The 22440-nt window shown below is 42.5% G+C and overlaps 1 protein-coding gene across 1 annotated transcript in view; it reads right to left on the reverse strand.

The window, feature by feature from the left end:
- The window catches only part of EYS (EGF-like photoreceptor maintenance factor), a 396345-nt gene that overhangs the window by 207947 nt on the left and 165958 nt on the right, over positions 1-22440 (reverse strand). The window contains exons 14-15 of the mRNA XM_088665821.1: positions 7396-7586; positions 5183-5274 (exon numbers count right to left, since the gene is read on the reverse strand). Coding sequence (XP_088521947.1) covers positions 5183-5274; positions 7396-7586 — 283 coding nt within the window. The remainder of the gene's footprint in view (positions 1-5182; positions 5275-7395; positions 7587-22440) is intronic.

The raw sequence follows: 22440 nt of genomic DNA on the forward strand, positions 1-22440 counted from the left end.
GTTTTCTTCTAATGAATCCCTACAGCACTTTAAAAAGACTATTTTTGGAACCATATAGTATAAGAAAACAAGGGTGTGGGAGTTGCTGGGTGGAAAGTGTGGAACTGAATAATACTGAGATGCATTATTTTTAAGGCCTGGGTCCTGGGTAGGTGTCCAAGGGGCCACAGTATAGATCTGATCAGTCCTCAAATTTGTCTGGTCTCAAGTGTGTTTGAGGTTGTATCCAGTGGTGTTCCTACTGCCAACCCAGCAGTTCGAAAGCATACCAGCATGAGCAGATAATAGGTACTGCTGCAGCGGGAAGGTAAATGGTGTTTCCGTGCGCTCTGAAACTCGTCATGGTGTCCCATTGTGGTCGAAGCAGTTTAGTCATGCTAGCCACATGGCCCAAAAAGCTGTCTGTGGACAAATGCTGGCTCCCCTGGGCTGAAGCTAAATAAGCACTGCACCCCATAGTTAAGTTTGACTAGACTTAACCCTCCAGGGGCACTGGCGGAGGAAGAGGAGTGCAGGGGGAACGCACTGCCCCCAGCAGTACAATCCCGGTGGGGTGCCATGCCCCACAGGTGGCATGCGATGCTCCTGTGGGCGGCGCACCATGCCCCCGGGACGTGCGCCAACCCTAGCCCCACCTGCTCTCCGCCCCCTGGTGCCGGAGCAGGAAGCTCCACCTCTGTCCAGGGGTCCTTTACCTACTGAGAATAGACCCATTTAAATTAATAGACAGGGTTAACTTAGGTTCATTAATTTCAATCAGTATACTATGAATCAGGCTTAGTAGCATAAAACTGTATTCTGTTCCCCTCACAAGCCCTCCCGTCATCTATCATGTAAGGTGAGCACTGTCAAAGGCGATAACCACTGAACTTCTGGTCAGTCAGGGAGATCCTCACACACTGCATTGGGTGTGCAATTTGCCACTGTTCTCAAGGATCAAGGCTATCACCATATCTTATTCTGCATTGCCTAAAACCCCTATACAGTGGTACCTTGGTTCTTGAACGTAATCCATTCCGGAAGTCCATTCGACTTCCAATTGGCACAGGTGCCCCGAAAACAATAGCCGACAGCTGCAGCGGACGTCCGGCTTCTGAAAAACGTTCGAAAACCGGAACACTTACTTCCGGGTTTTTGGTGTTCGGGAGCCGATTTGTTCGTCAACTAAGCTGTTTGAGAACCAAGGTTCCACTGTATAGTGGATATTTTAAAATGCATGTATACTGAATACATACACAAAGATATATACTAAGAAACGGCTTAAGGCAAACCATGGACTGTACTATGGGGGGAGGCACTGAATTTACAGATGCTCAGTGATGAGCGGGGTCCCTTTCATGACCCAGTGAGGATGAACTCTGAAAGGACCACACTTCTGACCCCACTAATATGATTCCTGTCTTAAAATGCTTAGAGGAGTGCCAAAGGAAGACATCCCAAGGAAGTAAACTCTTTGACAGTGCTTGAAGCAAGTGTGAATGGGGGCTCATATATTCTGTTAATCTGAGAACTGAAGGAACTGTGCCAACATAGCCTGCCGACCTGGACTGGGATGTATGTGCCGTGTAACTGGCGGTGGAAAAATGTTCCCAGGAGCGTCAAGATTTGCGAGCTATGCATCAGATAACATTGACACAGTGAGGGAATTTACATTGTTTCCCAAATCAATCTGTCCCATGGTTATTTGTCTCTGGTAACCCTGAATTCATTGTTACTGGTGTGTTGTCAACACTTCTAAAAAAAAGGACTGGGTAGTTTCAGGAAATCAGCATAATGTGAAACAACGGCTTTGCTTGAGGGTTTTGTGCCATTAAATCCAATTCCTTTATTGTGTACACTCACCACCAACCCCCAATAAAAAGATACTTGAAACTATTCTTGGAGGATGAAGTATTTATGACATTTACTAATGTGTGACATTACCCCCAGGAAGTGAGGTTATTAGCCCATCTGCCAATCCATTCATCTGTGAAAAAAAAAAGACTAAGATCAAAATAACACTTCCAAAATTTACTCCGCAGGTTATTCAAGTCAATTGAAAATATAGAAATAGACATATTGGGAATAAAGGGACTTGGTTATCATGATTTTCTGAAGGCCCTTTCACAGCAATTTCTCTTTGGTATTAGCATGTTTAATGCCCAGATAATATTGCAGCTTAATTCTCATACATGATAATGCCACATCAAATTGAATAATGTGCCATAATTTTCCTGTGTGCCATAAAAGCAATACCTTGTAGCAGAAGTTTTCTTCTTGTACTATAATCTGAAAGAACCAGCTGCTCTGAGCCGTCTTTCTTTCTTTCTTTTTTTAAAAAGCCAGTTAACCGTCTTCCTTGATTGCTCCCATTTGATCTTGATGCACACCCAGAATATATTAGCTTTCATTTATTTACCTTCTACGTCAATCCATTTAAACCATTGCTTAATTAGAGAAAGACTCCAAATTAATTACACTTATCAGTCTAATTATGCATCAATCCACTGCATTACATGGATGTCATGAGACTAGTCTAGCATGGTGACTAAGTGAGTGAGCTGCAGATCTGGAGAGCCCCTGTTCAAATCTCAGCTCTGCCACAACCTAACCAGCTGGCCTCAGGCAAACCTCCCTCCCTCCCTCCCTCCCTCTCTCTCCCTCTCCCTCTCTCTCTCTCTCTCTCTCTTTCTCTCCCTGTCCCATCTGCATTGTGTGAATGAAAAAATACGGACCACCCTTACTGTGCTGTTAAAAACACTACCCAGACAATGCAAGTGGAGCATTGTGAACAATTTGAAGTGCTGTATATATACTGTACCGGTATGTTTCCTGAGCATCAAGTACAGACTATAAGTTTTAAACTGTTTTTCCATGTTCAGATGTAAGAAACCATGAAACCAGTGCACCATGGCTTTTTCGCCTCCTCCATCCCAGGGCCATTAAAGATGAGCGGCAAAGTAGCCTGACGGAACACTCCCGGTGAAAGGGGGCATTTCACCAGTAGCAGGAGTGGAGGGGCGGGCGGGCAGGCAGGCAGAGTGCTGTCTCTTGCACATCTGCCACCTGAGGCACCTGCTTCTTCCCCACCTCAAGGAAGGGTCACCTCCGCCCCTCGCCATGTTTCCATAGCTACACATTGTAAGCATGTGAAGGCTACCATTTTCAGTTGGCAAACCTGTGGTATTCCATCTACAGTATTTCAGTTTGGTGGGAAACACATTTCTGATATTTGAGAGGACTGAATGTTTGACTGACCAGTGGCTGAGTCCATAGCCTGCCTAAGAATGACTTTGCACTATTCAGAGAGAGTTAATTGGTTTCAATCCAGCTTAGTTTTTTTGTATGTGCATTTGCCAGAACATGAGCTTGCTGGATTTTGTGCTCAGATGAATGGTTAGTAACACACACCCATAGTAGGTCCTTTTGGTCATTTTCACTATCACATGATAGTGAAGGCCTGAATGTCTTTCAGAGAGGATTTCTCCTAACTAGGTATCTGTAATTGTATTGTCGGAGATAACCATTCACATATATCTCTTTATTCTTTAGAAACTGTGTAACACTTATATTTCACCTCTCTTCACAAGTGATCCTGGGGTGGGAAGCAATAATGTAGAAACAATAAACCACACTCAACGCATAGCATTAACTCATCTGTCTGTCGTTGCTTTCTCAAATAGTCACTAAAGCTACTCAAAGGTCTGGGGGAAGAGAGTTGCCTCTACCTGGCGCCAGAATGTATGAGGAGGAGCCATGGTTTGGGGACACATAAGTAGAAACTGAGATTTGCCCCTAAGCAGAGTGTTAAATATCACTGTGCTCATTGTCTGGGCAACCGGCTATTGCAACATCAAGGATGAGATGTGCATTAGTACACAAGCAGCAAATTTATAAAGAAAAGTATAAGCTTTTTTCATTCTTTCGAACGAAACCCATTAGTACCAACATTAGCATTTTTAAACTAGTAGAGATGGTTTTAATCTAACCAGACAGAGTTCATGTCTTACCTTTAAAAGCTGTTAGCTCTATCTGCCCTGCACGCTTTCTCTCAAAATTAACATTTTATAATTCCAATAAGAAACTTCATGGTGTGTGATAGTGTCTACTAATGATAAGCAGTGGTGGAGAAAGGCACCTGGCCTTATGGTCTCAGTCTTAAGGCACCAACACTGCCATTTTTTAAAAAATGAACAATACGCTCCTGCCCTATCTTATTGCTCAGTTAACTTGCTTATTGAATTTTTAAGTATTCTGCTCCATTGGAATTCACTGTACCATACTGTCCCAGGTTAATAAATAAGGTGACACCATGTGCTTAATTGTGGGGAAGGGGCACCAAGCTGTCAGCAGGACTTCAACACTGTGGTCTGGTGCAAGCATAGTGCTAGTGCATCAGGAGCCAGCCTCAGAAACCTTTGCTTCCTCTGCTCCTCTGTTCCCCTCTGTGCAGCACATTGTCCCTTTTCTCCATTGTTGGCTTTATACTTTAACCCCAGTTCAGTGTTCTGCATCAACTTGAACAATGGTTAATGACAAGTAAAACAGAGTTTGCAAATCTACTTGAAGACCTGGTTTCAGACAATAGTATAGATGTCACAATAGTGACAATAGTATGGGGTCACGAAGAGTCGGACACGACTAAACGACTAAACAACAACAACAACAACAACAATAGATTAGGTGTGGGGAACCTGTGTGCCTCCAGGTATTCCTGGGCTGTGATTCCCATCAGCCCTGAACTATGGTCATGTTGGCTGCAGCACTTGGGGATTGGAGTCCAACGCCATCTGAAGGGCCACAGGTTTCCCACCGCTGGTTTGGATGGAAATCCTAGTTAGGGCTGTAAAACTCTTGCACATCAACTGCCCATTTATTTGGAATAGCCAGTGGCCGCTGAAGGTTATAGATAAGCCTACAAGCGGAATATTGTTTCTTTGAAAATAACTGTTTCTTGCTGTGATCCTTCTGGGATGGGAACAAGTCACAAATCTTAATTAATTACATCATTCCCATGATAATTGGTATTGCACTTTGCTGAAGTCGAGGTCAAGTTTCAATTGACTTCATTAATGTTAGGTCTGCATCTCAGGGTGTAAACCAGGATAACCTTGCAGACTGAACTGATCAATTGGCTCATTATCCTCCAAGATGAACTCAGACACTGTGAATAGCAAAACAAAGAAATAAGTAATAAACTTACCTAATGTGCACTCTGTATTTCTGTCCATCATCCACTCTCACATTAGTACTGATGTTTCTAATTTCTCCTACGCTGTCGCATACAAATTGGTACTGAATAAAGGAAGTGGGGAGGGGGAGATAATTTATTGTAATTGCAAAGCATCAGTAATTTTTAAAAGCTGAAACATGAATGAGTGAAATCAGGACACAAGAGGAAATGCTTCCCTTTCCCATGGCCCATGGCAGACATGCATGCAGGGGTTTCTCTTGTTCATCTGTGAAGGCAAAACCGCATTGCGCATTCAGTGGCAGATGCTTGTATGCACACTGAAGCTCATATTTTTAACGGACAGAGAAGGACAATTCCTGTGCATATGCAACTCTGGGCCATGCCAGCTAGCACCAAGAAACTTTGATCAAAATATAAATATTGCTATTAGATGTCTAAGCCAGTAACTGAAAAGGAAATCCATGATTCCTTTGCTGCAAATAAGATTAGGAATGAGTAGATCAGCTTCATTTTCTGATGATCCTTTCGTAGGCTATTACCTTCAACATTAATGGCGCTGAAAGTCAGCGCCCTTGCTAATCCACACTTTATAAACCTGTGTTGTGTATAGTTTATTTGTATATACTGGTTGAAAGCAAACATAGCACAAGTGGGCACCTGCCTGCTCCTTTTCCTCCCCTCTGCAGCTCCCGCTGCATGCCCTCGAAATCTGCTCCAGTTGGTTGGGAAAGGAAAAAGCAGAAGCCCCATTGTGCAAATGGGAAAGCATTGGGCAATGCGTGCTGTGTAGAATCATGCCTTTAATTGCACTCTGTGGTATCCATTAATGTGAATTAATGAAAAGCAGGAGCTGATCTATTAGTCTGTGTGCCAATAAGTAAATCACAAGTGCTCTGAAATAGGATTTGGGGACTGAAGGCTCTTCCTTCACACAATGCTTGTGGAAGCCATGATTCTTCTCATACAGACACAAATCACACTGGGAGCTTCCCGTAGGTTTTATGTGTTTTTCAGTACTGCACACTCCTTTTTTAACATCCGCGCAGTGACATGAGGCAGACATTTTTCTAGGGGTTTATTTTCTCACAGGAATAACTTCCTTGGGTTACAATGAATTGATGACAAACTTCAATATCAGGCGAGCTTAGCAGTGTCAAATATTTAGCTTTCTTTGCTGCGGCATCTGAAAGTTTTCTGATACAAAATTTCGCTCAATTCAAAATTTTCTAGAACAGCCACATCTCCGCAATTACATGGGCTTATTTCTTTATTAATCTTTTCATTATAAATGTCAAGATAATGAGCAGTTCTTATACGTATGAACTATGAGAAGACATGATTTTTAGTCTCAGTCCAGGAAAACTGAAAATTCTACCCATTTACTGTGCAATAAAAATATACTCCAAATAAATACTGCTATAGCTACTGCTGCACAGCAAGATAATTTTAAAGCAAGTCCCTTTAGTGGATTATGTGCAGGAAGAAATAAATGTGTATATGATATGAAAAAAGTGTACATTTCTGTGTTCTGGCAAATGCAAATGCAAAAAAAACCCCTTTGTTACATGATCAATTAGGCCAAACTGGTGCCATCCAGGTGTAATCCAAAATGTCTAGAGAGCACCAGATCGGGTAATGCCAGTCTTAGGCAAATCCACACTAGAAATGGAAACCAGTTTGTCCGTCTTGGTTCCTCCATAAGGGAGTCCTGGAAATGATAGTTCCATTAAGGCACACAAGATGGGCTTTTTTTGGGGGGGGGTCATTAGAACAATGTGGATGTACTTTTTATTAAACCTTTGAATAATTGGGATATTGAGGACTTTAATATATTTATGATGTACCTAATAGGTTAACTCAGTGCATTACTGGTATTTTGTTTTCATCTGAGAGTCCATGAACTAGCAATCGTGAAGCAGGACCACATTCTTCTGCCACATTCTATTCCTGTACATTTTTCATGTGAACTGTTGTTATCAATGCCCACATAGCTTCCCTCCCTTATCATGCATGAATATTATCCCCAGGTGTCATAATTATCACTTGTAACAGGATTCGGAAAGGGGGCAATTTAAACAGTGACATCACCACCACCACCACCATTTTAAAAGAACTGTTTCTAAACACTTAATAACATCCATGGGTACCCAAATGTATGAACTGCTGGTGGTGTGGTGTGGGGAAGCTCAAACCGTACTTTAAATGATAATTTGAAACATTACCTGTAAGGTCCCATGTCTGACAGAAAGTTGAATAACGAAATGTCCCACTGTTCTTGGGTTCTGTTCAATATAAAGAATGATTCCTTCGAAGCTGAAGGTCTGGAATTCTAAACTGATGTTGTTTTGTGGTTGCAAATGAAAACCCTCAAATTCCATGTAAGAATTCCCTTGGTATTGGATATAGCTAGAATCTATTGAGGAAGGGGGAAAATTAAGAATGCACATTAGTTGATTACCTACTACTGAGGCAAAGAAATAGAATCTAGGACTCTAAAGGTTTTGTTGGCAGAGTTCCTGTGCATTCAACACTGAAAAACAGGCAGGAATCAGCAAGTGGATTGTTTTACAAGCAGAGAAATTCAACGATGGGGAAGAATGGTACCTTCTGATTACTGCCTACCGGTATTATGCAGCAAGGATGACAGCACTCATTGTAACATTCTTGGACTACCTGCCCTGAGCTGCCTGTTCCTGGTGGTTGCACACAGTAGGTGAACGCAATAGGGTTCCTTTGGTACTGAATTATCCATTAATCACATGTGAGAAAACTGAGCAACTGTGGATATTGACCAATGTGAGCATCCATAGTATTAAATGTTTCCTTTTCCTTTTTGTAAAATGTCAAATTGATACCACCAGTGAAACCACTGACCTGGCCACATATATAGTCAGGCACATCTTCAGACCTGACACCACTGAGTTAAGCAACTAAGTATCAGTTGGTCAATGGGCCAGTCATGATCACTTTAACAGCTTATTCAAGCAGAGAAATATTCTCATTTCACAGAATTAGAATTATTTAGATCTTTTCACAAAGAATGTTCAAGGGTTGCTGAAAGATAACAAAATAGAAAGAACATTTCATGTTCTGAAAATATGTATCAGTGCATTTCCTCATACATTTCATTCCTATGATCTTTGAAAATCCCACTATGTATGAGGTATGGTATACATATGCATAAATAAAAATGGTCCTGAATTTAACTGAGTCCTCTTCAACATGTGACACTGTAATTTGACTGCTTTTTGAAGGGCATGTCTTGCTTTTGGGCTTCAAAGGAGATCACAGATTTCAGCACATTTGGTTCTAACATGACACTGATGAAAATTTTTAGAGCAGCAATGCCAAGAGTCTGGAGCAAGGCAACACAGAGGCAAGTTCCTTTTCGTTCCAAATTCAATTACAAAGAATTATGGTTTAAATGCCACTCCCTGTTCTCCAACCAGTTAACTTTATAAGGCCCCATGTAAGGGCAAACTGAGGGAAAATACCTAAGGACAGATAGGGAAACTGTACTCATGCTTTCAGAGCTGGCAAAAATGTGATGGGGAAAATACTAATGTAGAAACTGTGGACAACAACTTTCCTTCATTTTCTGAAACCCACCTACAACTGCAACCCCTAGCAGGGGTGCTAACGCAAATAAATGGGGAGGAGCAGGTAAGCCCCACCCCACATAATCAATCACAAGATGATCAATCACACACACTCTATTTGAATGGCAATGACATCAACTTGGGGGGGCTGGCCCCCTCTAATATTTTATTGTGGGGGCCGAAGGGACATTGGCCCTTGAGTGTTGGCTCCTATGATCCCTACACAATGTAGATGCTACCCTCACTACTCACTACTTTGTTGTGCCTGCACAGGTGTTCTCTGAGTCTCCTGCTCACCAACTGTGAAAACCACAATGAAATGGTGAGGCTGTTTTCAGCTTGTCCACAACTGGATTACTCTGGATCCAGCCCATAGCTGGATTTCACAATGAAAGTATTTCTGGTATTTAACAAACCAACCAAATGTAAGAGACACATCCTTGTGCTTTCAGAACTCACATCATTGAAGCCATCACCCAATGTATACATTGGAATCAAATGGCAGTCTCAGCTCCCCTCAAGCATCAAAGCAAGGAGAAAAGAGCTCCAATAAGTTCAAAGGCTTCTGTGCCATAATAGTTGTTCAGAAAAGGGAATTTCAGTAGGTTTTCTCAGCCCTGTAGGACTATGCAATTACAAGCTTCACCTGCTGCAATTTCTCCTTCTGCACAGCGTCTAAGGTTGACAAGCCCTGCCCTCTAGTAGCATCTAATCGCTTCTAAATTGTCCTCAACAAGCCCTTGAGTTTATTGTTCTACATATCAAAACCCTTAGCATTTCCTCTAACCTTTTACATAGCACTCTCACTTGGTAGCTTGGAGCAAGGAAAAGAAATATCTGGAACAAAACAATTGGAACACTGGAAAACAGCTAAATGGTGCATGGATAAGTCCATTTGCCCAGGACAATATTGACTTATGTCAGATATAGAGGTGTGCACAGACTTCAATATATTGTTTGGACCCTGATTTGGTGTATTGGGAAGCAGTTTGCCTTGGTTTGAGGTGCTTCATAGGCTGCCCAATTCAGCTAAGGGTTCATGCAAGGCTGCTTCATTTCTCCACTACTGGGAATTATTGAAAATTAGCTAGAGTCTTTTTTCTTTTGATGAAATGTGCAGACATGGATGTCCTTTTTAAAAAAGGAAATGTCCATAACTTTTTAAAATTTGGGGGTGGAATTAGAGTAAGATTTCAGGCAATGTTGCCTCTTCTGGGGGCATCAGTCTCCCCAAATTTCAGAAGAACAGCTACGTGGTTTTTCTATGGGATCAACTGGTACAGTGTTTGAATATGTAAAAAATAATAATCTCCCTTAGTGTTTGTGGACAATTTTTTTGAAAACTGAAACCCTTGGAAAGATTTTACATGAGCTGAATATTTTGTGTGACTTTTCCAACATGAAATTTCACTGCCTTCATTGTTGGTATAATACCATGCATGTTTTCTACATACTTTATTTAAGTATACAACAACCCTGTAAGGTAGTTCATTTTTATGATTGCAAATGGCTGCAGAAGCTGGATTTGCCTAAAACCACCTTCCGAGTTTATGACTGATATGAGATGTGAAGTAGTGGCTTCCTGGCTCATGCTTCATGACTGTTTGAACAACGAATTTTTTATTCTGACATTTTAATTTCCTTGCACCCCATATCACAGGAGGACGTGAAAGGTGCTTGATAAAAGCATAGATGGATTGTAGTCACCCAAGTAGCACTGAGCAGAATTTCACAGTACATTAAATGTTCAAAAACCTAGCTGCTTCTACTTGAGTAGATTACAAATGGAAACAGGAGAGAAAACAGCACTTTGCTTAAAACCAGAGAACACAAAAACTACAAATATAGGCATAGCCCTATAAGCATGCCCTCCTCTTTTTAGCAGGAGAGTTTTTATCTTAGCTGGTTCACACATGAAATTCTTTAGTTTTCAGTTTTGTTTTTATTATTCGGCGGAGTTTCGTTTTTTTAACTATTATTAACTCTTACTGCCAGTCGTCATTAAGAAACTGGATAGAAACTGAATAAAAAGCTGACTTCACAAAATAAAGCCAATTGGGCATTTTGGAACTCATACATGCAGAAGTTCAAACTAAACACCCTACCCATTTTCAACACACCTACAGAAAAACCTGATACTAAACACTTTGGAAGCCATGGAAACACCCGGCTCCCAGGCTGATCTAAAAACAACCTGGATCGGCAGCCACTGAAAGGTCTAATAAAATCACTGGAGTAAAAAACAAACACTTAACCATGAATTTATCTAATCCTCTTTAAAAGACCATTAACTGGTGGCCATCAACACAGCTGGTAGCAGTGACTGCCACTGTCTGAAGAAGGCACAGCTTGATTTAAACCCCACATGGGGTGGGGAGGGAAAACCTAGCCATGCAGGGCTCCTTGCATTCAGTGCCGTACTTAGTTGCCATGCTTAAATGCCCTAGAGTTCAGGAAGCTACAGTCAAAGCAACATCACAGGTAGGCATCGTTGATCATGTGCAGAGATCCCCCCCAGCAAGGGATGCACCATAGGTCTCCGGAGTTTCCTGATCCCCTTCCTCCTTGCTACTATTGCCTTTTCTCCTGCCCTACTGAAGCAAGGAGAAGGAGCAGAATCTCCTGCCCACCATACCCTCTCGCACTGGGCGATGGTTTGGAGTGGGGCCAAAGGCAAAGAAGGGCTGAATTTGGTGTTAGCAGCAGCAGAAGCAGCAGCAGCAAAGACCCCACCAGGCTCATGGGCCCTCTCAAACTGTGGAAAGGGCCATAGATCCATGGCAGACCACCAGCCTTGCATACAGAATGTCTCAGGTTAAATCCTTGGCATCTCCAGGTAGGACTAGGGAAAAGCCCTACCTGAAACCCCTGGAGAGCTGCTGCCAATGAGTGCAGACTCAGCTAAATGAACCAAGGGAAGGGGTGTTGCTGTGTTCCTAACCTGCAGATAGCACTATATACAGGGCTGGCATACTATGATGGCATTCATGAGATCTACACTAAAAGTTAAACTGTCGAGCTCACTAGACCCCATCACAATGGGGACTGCAAAAATGAGGGAAGGGGGAAGAGACTTTTAGAGGCAAAAAGAGTATGATGCAAAATAGAATGGCTTCACAAAAGGCTTAGTGTGTGTGTGCGCGCGCGTGCACACGCGCTTTAAAGTCGAATGACTGACATTAAATCAAATATTCCCTTTTACTAAGACCTTTAAGAATGTAAACTACCAATGAATGGTTGCTTTTGTTGCTTAAATGACAACCTCAAACTTGTCTTGAGTTACATTGTACAACTATCTATTATGTTCCTTCAGTGGAAGCCTGTGGATCTAAGCCTCAGCAGTAAAAACATGGTTGTGCACAGACAGATTTTGGTTCTACACAGAAGCAGATGCAAAGCACAGATCAGTTTCCATTTACACAAAAGTAAGATTTTAGTGGTTCTGAAGAAGGTCAAATGCCACAAAATATTATATCGCTTCAGGCAAAAAACAAAACAAAACAAAAACCTCAGTGACATCTCCAACTTATTTATGTTGGACAGCATGAAGAATATCCTTATGAACATGTGCTGCAAGTGTTACCATGTTCCATTTGTTAAATGTCTTTGGCTACCCTCTTCCCTCTTCAAATTTGTAGACGTATCATCCATGTTTTCAGTGATGGAAGAAAAAGGCCACCATGTTAATGAGATGACTTGAGCAATCACACAACACAAACAAGGGCAGGAAATAGTCTACATGTGCCAAGCCAGCAATCAATCTTTAGTAAACAATTCATAATTTTTGCAGTCTCTTTGCAGATCATATGCAAATAGGGAGTGGGGCCTGTGTGTACTAAACAAGTGCTTTTCTCTAAATCATTTTAACTAGCTTCTGAACCAGTTTGATTGAGTAGTAGTTGCAAACATGCTTATGAATATTATTAATTCAGAGCAGAAGAAGTGCTGGGAAAGAAGAGGTTCATAATGGTACAACAGGTTCATCAAAGCTTTTCATCTGCACTTTAAACTGTTCAGTAAGGTCCATGGAAATAAATAGCTCCTAGGATAAAGAAGTACTATAGAATGCCACAGAAATATTTGTTGCATTTGATATAATTAAGCAAAATATCTGAATAAAAAAATAAATATATAGAAATAAGACCAAAATAGGTCTAGAGTGATATATAACATCCACCCTATTATCAGATCACAGAATTCTACTTTTAAATGTCTTAACACCTCTTTTCCTGAAGTGCATTATCAAGACTTTTTCAATTAGACCATAAAAGCATTTCTGATCACATTTATATATGAACTCTTTCATTGTAATCCTAGTGTTACCAATGGGTAGAATACTACTAGTCGTGACCACATGCCATTATTGCTTTTTTATGGATACATGACTGAAAGCAACAAAGGACTGCATTTGAATAAATTGTTGCACTAGTCAGTGCAATTATTACCACTATGTCAACTGGACTCTCCCCCCCCCCAATCCCCTAACCTTCTCCAGAGGGTTGAGAGACCCTACAGAACAACTCACAGGGAAAGGAGTGGGGAGAGTCTTCTGTCAGCAAGCATAAATGCTTGCACTGAAGGAACAATATCCTTAGTGCTATGTTGAATACAACCCATGTTTCTCTAACTTTCATAGTATTCCAGAGTGGCTTTAGGGCTCTCAGATGGTAAAGGAAATCTTATTCAGTTAATTGCATGCTGTGCAGTGCAGATCTCAGCACACTTACTATAGAGTGAGTAGGCTCTATTGAACTCAACAGGACTTACTCCTGCACAGTGAATCCATTAGCAGTATAACCCTAGGCAAGCTTATGCACTGGCAGAGGAAAAGGAGTGTGGGAAGAGCGTACCGCCCCCGGCAGCGTGATCCCAGTAGGGTTCCATCGCAGCTGCCCCCCGCCCGTGCTGGGTGCCCCACCCCCGTAGGCAGTGCGCCCTGCCCCCAGAATGTGCACCACGCCCCTGGTGGCAGCGTGACCCGCCCCCAGGACGCGCACCAGCCCTGCTACCGCCTGCTCTCCAACCCCCCTCCTGTGCCAGAGCATGATGTAATTTCAGGTAAGCACAGGATGTGATTTCAGGTAAGCACAGGATAGCAGCCTACACTGAAAAATATTTGCATGTGAGTGAAACAATTCTCCCGTGTGAGGATGGATGGCGGCTAACAGATTGAGGTTGAATCCTGACAAGAGAGAAGTACTGTTTGGGGGGGACAGGAGGCGGGCAGGTGTGGAGGACTCCCTGGTCCTGAATGGGGTAACTGTGCCCCTGAAGGACCAGGTGCGCAGCCTGGGAGTCATTTTGGACTTACAGCTGTCCACGGAGGCACAGGTCAATTCTGAGTCCAGGGCAGCTGTCTACCAGCTCCATCTGGTATGCAGGCTGAGAGCCTACATGCTTGCAGACTTTCTCGCCAGAGTGGTGCATGCTCTAGTTATCTCCCGCTTGGATACTGCAATGCGCTCTACGTGGGGCTACCTTTGAAGGTGACCCAGAAACTACAACTAATCCAGAATGCGGCAGCTAGACTGGTGACTGGGAGCGTCCGCTGAGACCACATAACACCGGTCTTGAAAGATCTACATTGGCTCCCAGTACGTTTCCGAGCACAATTCAAAGTTTTGGTGCTGACCTTTAAAGCCCTAAATGGCCTTGGTCCAGTATACCTGAAGGAGTGTCTCCACCCCCATCGTTCTGCCCAGACACTGAGGTCCAGCGCCGAGGGCCTTCTGGCGGTTTCCTCGTTGCGAGAAGCCAAGTTGCAGGGAACCAGGCAGAGGGCCTTCTCGGTAGTGGCGCCCGCCCTGTGGAACGCTCTCCCATCAGATGTCAAAGAGAAAAACAGCTACCAGATTTTTAGAAGACATCTGAAGGCAGCCCTGTTTAGAGAGGCTTTTAATCTTTAATCGATTATTTTATTCTTCTGTTGGAAGCCGCCCAGAGTGGCTGGTGAAGCCCAGCCAGATGGGCGGGGTATAAATAATAAATTGTTGTTGTTGTTGTTGTTATTCTAACCGGTTGACTAGATCTCATAGTCTCTTACCTGGGAGTAAGTCCCATCAGTTGGGCTGCACACTAAATGCTGCAGCATCAAAATCTCTCCCCCCCCCCCCGCGCTACCTTTTAGGCTAGTTATAGCTGTAAAGGGAGCCCACATGAAGATGAATGTGGCACTCGAGCAAAGAACCAGCTATTCCATCTCCAGATTGCAAAAATACAGATCTCTTTCTCTCTTTCCTTCTCACACACAAATAAATTTAAAGAAACACAAAATAGCAAAAAGTGCAAAGAAATCCACATTCTTTCTAACATTCTTAGATGGGCATTGAAAATGCATATTTCACAGCTGCTCAAACATCTATTGGTGCAAAGTATGGTTTTTGTGGATCCACTTTTCAGAAGTCCATGCAAATCACTTTGGAACATGCCCCCTTTCCCCCTTTATTTACGGCTTATACTTGAATTCTTAGGTTGCTTTCAGGATAGCCTCTTGCTTTACAACATAATGACCGCTCCCCACATCAAATGGGCGGCGGCGCCTTTTGCGTGGTCGCACGCAGCCTCCAGGATCCCAGTGCGGCTCCTGGTAGTTTGGGCTGGCTTCATCCTCCCCAGGCTGGATACTCGGAGGTCTCTGCCTACCTCAGCCAATCGCCCAATCCCGCCTGGGGAGGCGTTGCCAGGGGATCGGCCAGGTAAGGGGAGCGACCACCCTGCTCACACAACAGAAGGTGAATCTTACCTGTGAAGCACCAGTTAGCTTCAGAGCTTCTCCCACCCTGCCCTCCCTCAGTTAAGTCTTCTTTTGCAGGTTAACCTGTTCTCCACAGGTACACAAGCTACAACAGGGTCGCTGTTGAAGGGCTGGAAAGGAATTTTTCTGCATTGACAGGTTTTGCCTTTCCTGTAGCAAAACATCACAACTTTGGCTGTTTCAGGCCTTGGGTGGAATCCTTTAAGTCTATCTTCCTAAATGGGTGTGTGTGTGTTAAGCGGTGACCCCCCCTTGCGGTGGTGATCCCAGGGTTCCCCGTTAAAGGGGTCTTGAGGGGGGAGGCATTGGCCATACGCCGAGAGGTTGTCATTGCTCTCCCCTCCGATGGCGGCAAAACAGGGGGCAGGGTCTCTGCTTGAACATATGTTCTCCAGAGCCAGCCCAATCCCCACACATTCTGGATAACTCTGAAGTCTCCCAGATCCCCGGCTGGGGACTGGGAAGGATAAACGCCCAATGCCTGAGCCAAGGTCTCCCTACACCTGAAACTTAATAAAGTTGTGGCCAATTTAAGTCCCATAGCACGTTGTCTTGAGTCATTATTCTGCTAGGGGGTCACCTGGGGTTGGGGGGACTCCGCCTGTCCACGCAAAAGTAGTGGAATGGTCCTTAGTTGCTGTGTTTCCAGACACAGCGCTACTTCGATATAATACTCCTCACCTTCGGTTCCACACAATGAACCCAGAATTACAAGGAACCTATGTTTTATTCTGTCAGAGGAGTCTGTGCCGCGTGACATCGTGCTGAGAGTTATGGTTGTGTTTATCTTCACAAAGTTGAAATGTCCTCTAATGTGGCATGCTATGCCAACAATAAAGTGTGGTTAACACCCAGAACTGCTTTCAGTGGAGCCCATAAGGAGCTCTTGGGCAAAGAATAAACCCTCTTTAGCACTCACTTCATCATAACCGAGAGCAGCCCAAAGACTTTGGGAGATGGCAGAGACTGCTAAGGCACTGAGGGTGTTGTTATTACCTTGTGCCATTTCAGAAGGAAGGAAGGAAGGAAGGAAGGAAGGAAGGAAGGAAGGAAGGAAGGAAGGAAGGAAGGAAAGAAAGAAAGAAAGAAAGAAAGAAAGAAAGAAAGAAAGAAAAGGTGCTCACTTTTAACCTTTTAAAAAAGGTGCTGCTGGTACTACATACCCTTGAGTACCACCAGAAGAAAAGCACTGCCTTGTGCAACACAGTGCCTTTCTACCCATGCAAATATCTGCCATAGAATAAACATATCTTATTTGCCTTGCAGGAAAATGAACCTCTCCATTTTAAAAACTCATGTGGAGTTCTATCCCTTTTCTCTTAGAGAAGAACAATAAGAGCCATGATTACACTCAATAGGCTTCAGAGCCATATATATGCTGATGAAGGCTCCGTCTACAACTTGCTGTTAGTAAGAAGAAGAGAAAAACCAAACAAAGGAATGCTGAAACAATTTGATTTGGTTTTTTTAAAAAAATAAAAAAATAAAAAAATGCAAAGGCAGCTTAGGCCATTTCTGCCATGCCATCTCCTGAGGGGCCCACTGTTGGACTGAGCAGGACTCTGATTCAGCTGAGCAGTACATGTGAAAAGGATCTAGGAGTTTTGGTTGACCACAAACTTGACATGAGTCAGCAGTGTGATGCAGCAGCTAAAAAAGCCAATGCAATTCTGGGCTGCATCAATAGGAGTATAGCATCTAGATCAAGGGAAGTAATAGTACCACTGTATTCTGCTCTGGTCAGACCTCACCTGGAGTATTGTGTCCAGTTCTGGGCACCACAGTTCAAGAAGGATACTGATAAGCTGGAACGTGTCCAGAAGAGGGCAACCAAAATGGTCAAAGGCCTGGAAACGATGCCTTATGAGGAACGGCTTAGGGAGCTGGGTATGTTTAGCCTGGAGAAGAGAAGGTTAAGGGGTGATATGATAACCATGTTCAAATATATAAAAGGATGTCATATAAAGGAGGGAGAAAGGTTGTTTTCTGCTGCTCCAGAGAAGCGGACACGGAGCAACGGATTCAAACTACAAGAAAGAAAATTCCACCTAAACATTAGGAAGAACTTCCTGACAGTAAGAGCTGTTCGGCAGTGGAATTTGCTGCCAAGGAGTGTGGTGGAGTCTCCTTCTTTGGAGGTCTTTAAGCAGAGGCTTGACAGCCATCTGTCAGGAATGCTTTGATGGTGTTTCCTGCTTGGCAGGGGGTTGGACTGGATGGCCCTTGTGGTCTCTTCCAACTCTATGATTCTATGATTCTATGATTCTATGATTCTATGATGCACCAGTTGCCCCACTTGAGAATGAGCCCTCAGCTCACATATAGCACTTCTGCACTGTGTCAGCCTGCAGATGTGGTTCCTGTTTTATTTATTTATATTAGCAATATTTATATACCACAATTTCATTTTTTAAAAAAATCAATGTGGTTCTCACAACCATTTAAACGCAGTAAGAGTAAAGAAAATAATAATAAAAACAAATCATTACCAGCTGTCTATTATGGAAAATGTTTTTTTCTTAATTGTTTGCTTAAGCATGGCAGCAAACACTTGAAAGTCAATACAGAAGGTGCCTGCTGAATCTCTATTGGAGGAACATTTTCCCCATAACTCTGAAGGCTTGGTTTCATGTTGATGTCACATGAGCCTGATCAATTCATGGAATAACCAGCCATGCTCCTACAGATGGTCTTAGTGACTGAGCTGGGATAACCTAAGTTGACTTGGCCTTCGTAAATTAATGAATCTGGCTCAGTAGTAGATGGTCAACCAGTGCAACTGTTTTAACAATGGTGCCCCATGTTGGCAGTTATGTGCCCCCATTATAAGTCTTGCTGACACACTCTTCACCAGCTGGAGCTTCCAGACCAAGCCCAAGGGCAGCCTTGGGGTTACCAACACATGGGCTTCTGTGGTCTACCATCACCACTGGGGTCTGAGGCTGACTCCCTTACAGCTTCTCCTTTCAGCTCCACAACCATGCAGCAAAATGTCACTGTGGAATAGGCTGCACAGGCTGTTTAAATGAAGGGGACTGCACTGAAGGGGAGGCTGTTTCTGTTAACTGGTTTTCTTTTTGTTTGTTTTTTTAAAATATATTTTATTAATTTTCCAATTAAAACCAATTATATCACATTCATTATTTCAAATTATACACATATATATATCAATCAAACCGAATGTTATGCCAAATCATCTAAAGAATTTTTTATTTGGGTTCCCATGCTTCAAGAAATTGGGGATTCCTCGCAACCGTCCACTGCCGTCTTTTTTCTAAAGTTCAAATCGTCCTCCAAGTTCAGATCTTCCCCTTACAGTCACATAGATGTTTTCCACTTTCAACCGATTGTTTCCCAGCTGCTGAGATAAATATCAAACAAGGTTTCACAAATGTTCTTTCTCCTGTGTGGGTTAATCAGTCCAGCCTCCCCATAAATCTTCTTAGTCTGTAGCTCCCTGTTGCTTCGAAGCAGCGCCATCTTAAAAAGCTCAAATCACTTTCGTTTTCTCTCATAGCCATGAAGATTAACGATCTTTATAAAATTTACAGCTTTTCCAGGCAGAAGACCCAAACATCAAACCATAAACTCTTGGTAAATTAATGGATCTCCTTGCCCTATAGCTGAACTTAGCTTCAGGTCGCTGCTCCAATTCAAAGTGCGTCACAGCTCATAAATCCTCTGAACGCGTCCAGGACTCCTTCCGTCCGACTAGGGGGGGGGGGGGGCTTTTCTCATCGGCAACTCCACATCTTTAAAAAATATGCTCAGTAACAACAGTTTATAAAGTTCAACTCACACAGTCTTTTGCTTCTCTTTCACTCCAAACAAGCCAGGACATCGCGTCTGGGAAGGTACGAAGTAACTCATATGAAGAAAAATAAAACTCCATTCCCTTATCGCTCCGTCCCCATCAATCCTTCTTCCAGATGATATACAGCCTTTAACTCCTCTCCCTCAGCAGCATAGATTTCTCAGCAGTAAACAGCGCTTCTTCCCCTCCTTCTGAAGTATGTCCATAGATTTAAGCCTAATTATCTTCTTTAACCATGGAAATCCCCGCCATGCAGATTAGCGTCCGGGAGTCCTGGCCCTCGTAAGTGCTTTTCAGCCCAAGCTCCCCCCATTCCATAAACAGTCGGAGTGGGTCTGGGGGCATCGCGGGCCAGCGGCCCCTCTCCGTAACCCCCGGAGAGGGTAGGGGGTTGCCATTTACTCCCCTAGCAACCGCCAAATTCCTTACGAAGGTCAGAGGGATGGAAAACAGGTCCGCCATTCCTGCCGGCGGAAACCGGAACCCCAACTGGTTTTCTTTTTGAACATTCAGTTTGGATGTTGGTGGAGATGTTGATTCAAAATGCTCTATTTCTGTTGGATTTAATAGGATTAAATTAGACTTAAGTGAAATGGTTTGTCCTAATTGTGTTGTGGTACTGGCTGATAGTGATGTAGATTAATTTATGTTGAAATAGCTGATAAACAGAGCCCCTCAACTACTAACTCTTATTTTTGGATTTTAAAAAAAGAATCTGCATGAAACACACAGAGAAAGTAAGCCACAGCAACTCTTTATCTCTGTTGTGTTCCAATGAAGATTACTGGAGGGGAAATAAAATCAAAATCCTAGTCCCTTCTTAAATATTGCATAGCAAGGATAACCAGAAAGCTTTCGTAAGATATAAAAATGGACAAAGCAGCATGCAAAAAGAACCTACGTTTTTCTTTTTCTTTTACAGCAACATAATATTTCTTTCACATCATGCTTTACCAAAATAGAAACAGATTGTCTCTAGGCTCACAAACGCAGAAGAAAATTCTGTCATCCATTACTGCTACATTCCTATAATATTTCTGAAGAATAATATTTTCACTATTATTGATTGAATTTGTTGTTTGCTTTTGTGCAGGAAAAATAATAATATATAGTCACACAAAGCAAAAGATACAATAAAGCAGCAAATGAAATACTTTTTTTTAAAAAAATAGATAAAACGAACAACGCAGCAAATACCAACTGTAATAATAATTTAAAAATCAGACTGATATTGGAAAAGCTTGAAGAAAGAGGTAAATTTTCACTGGTTGGTGAAAGAAGATAAATGTTTCCCCTTAGCTGTTGATTCTGTGGAGTGGTTGCTATCAAAGAAAAAGTCCTGCTCCTTAGCCCTTAAGGATTTATTTATTTTTAATGCATATTGCTGCACAATGAAGAGACTGGGAAAATGAGAAACTGAGGGTACTGAAACTGGCAGATCCCACCACCTATCAACTGAATCACTGATGAGAAGATCCTTCCATACCTTGTGGGGTGAAAGACAAAAAAATAATTATCAATAGATAAGAAATATTTAAGAAAGAGGAAGTTTTGGGAGTTTGCTGTTATATATGGAAATTGCAATATTTGCATAAGTGGATGCAAAACACTTTGAAATTATTTGGTTAATTGAACAATATAGAAATTAAAGTGTCTAAGATAATTCTTTATCAACTTATTGTTTAATAGCTCCCATTCTAAGTATAGCTTCTGGCTTACTTCTTCAGCATTTGAAAATAATCCATGATTAAGGAGGATACAATCCTGGGGGTATAAACATTTCCAAAAAGTAATCAAGACAATTTCAATATACATACACATTTGGAATACAGTATGACACTATACAGTGCCTGTATTGCCTACAATGAACTTCCCAGCAGTAATGGGTCTTCTGCTGGAGGGTGGGCCTTGGGAAGTGTCCAATGATGACATGTGTAAATTGAACTAGGCCAAAAAGTCAGAGTTCAGCGCTACTCTTTAAGTGGGAAAAGCCAATGGGATAAGTCAGAAAGAGCATACAATGGTAGAACTTTCAGAATAGGGCAGCTTTCTTGTAAATGGTTTCTATTACTCCCGACTACTTGGGAGCAAAACTCTAATACACTGATGGGGACCCTTTTTCAGTCCCAGTTCCATCAGGAACAGCTTCTAGGTCCCAATGCAAAAGTAGGCAGTGCAGTGGATGTTGGATGTGTGGACTAGGGAGAGCCATCTGAGGGTCAAATAGAGAGGTCCTGAGGACAGTATATGGCCCCTGACCCTGAGATTCACCATCCCTGCTTTAATGAGACTTGGTTCCTCTGAAACTGCATCACAGAGACAGAATGACTACCAGCTTCTGTTAGAGAGGCAAGGTAATCTCAACTCAGTTCACCTCTCGCTAGTTAAGAGTTATCTAACTGCTTTACCAGATTATCTGGTCTGGTAATGGAGCCTTAGTGAAAGTGTCTATTCCACAGTGCTGAAATATGTTTTCATTCCCATTTAATTCTTGAAAACAGGCAGGAACATTAAGCAAAATAATAGAAATGATAGCATCACCACTACTGCTGCTGCTATTATTATTAAACATGTTTTTATGCAAATTTTTGTCAGTTATCTCTTGACAGGCCACAAAAGCCGCAATAATCAATATAGATATGTAGGACTAATAAATAAAATCTTTCTGACCTAATGCTATTTATCTTTCCCCAATGTTTCTTAGTGGCACAGGCTTATGCACACACAAAACTAGGAACATTCTTGCCAGGATTAACCCCTTTGGCCAGTATTATTGTTGCCCGGTTCACAAGTTCTCTATCATATACACACACAGAAACCCAACCTTGCTGTAACACTTTATTCCCTATTAATTTTGATGCGAGGGAAGTGTGTAATGGCCATTAATATCTAGCCTCCATATGGAACTTGGCAGTTCCGGTTGCCTAGCAACCACCAGCCGACTTCATGTGAGAAACAGAAAGCTGCGGCAAGATTAGGAAGGGTTAGATGCTTCCACATTGCCAGGCTGGGCAGAAAGCTTTAAGGAATCTACACAGAAAACCGACCTGGGAAGGTGAGATACACTAACTTTCCCCGCGTATCCTAATTCATTCACTTC

The sequence above is a fragment of the Zootoca vivipara genome, chromosome 3 (genome assembly GCF_965207765.1).
Source record: "Zootoca vivipara chromosome 3, rZooViv2.hap1.1, whole genome shotgun sequence".
Classification (NCBI taxonomy): domain Eukaryota; kingdom Metazoa; phylum Chordata; class Lepidosauria; order Squamata; family Lacertidae; genus Zootoca; species Zootoca vivipara.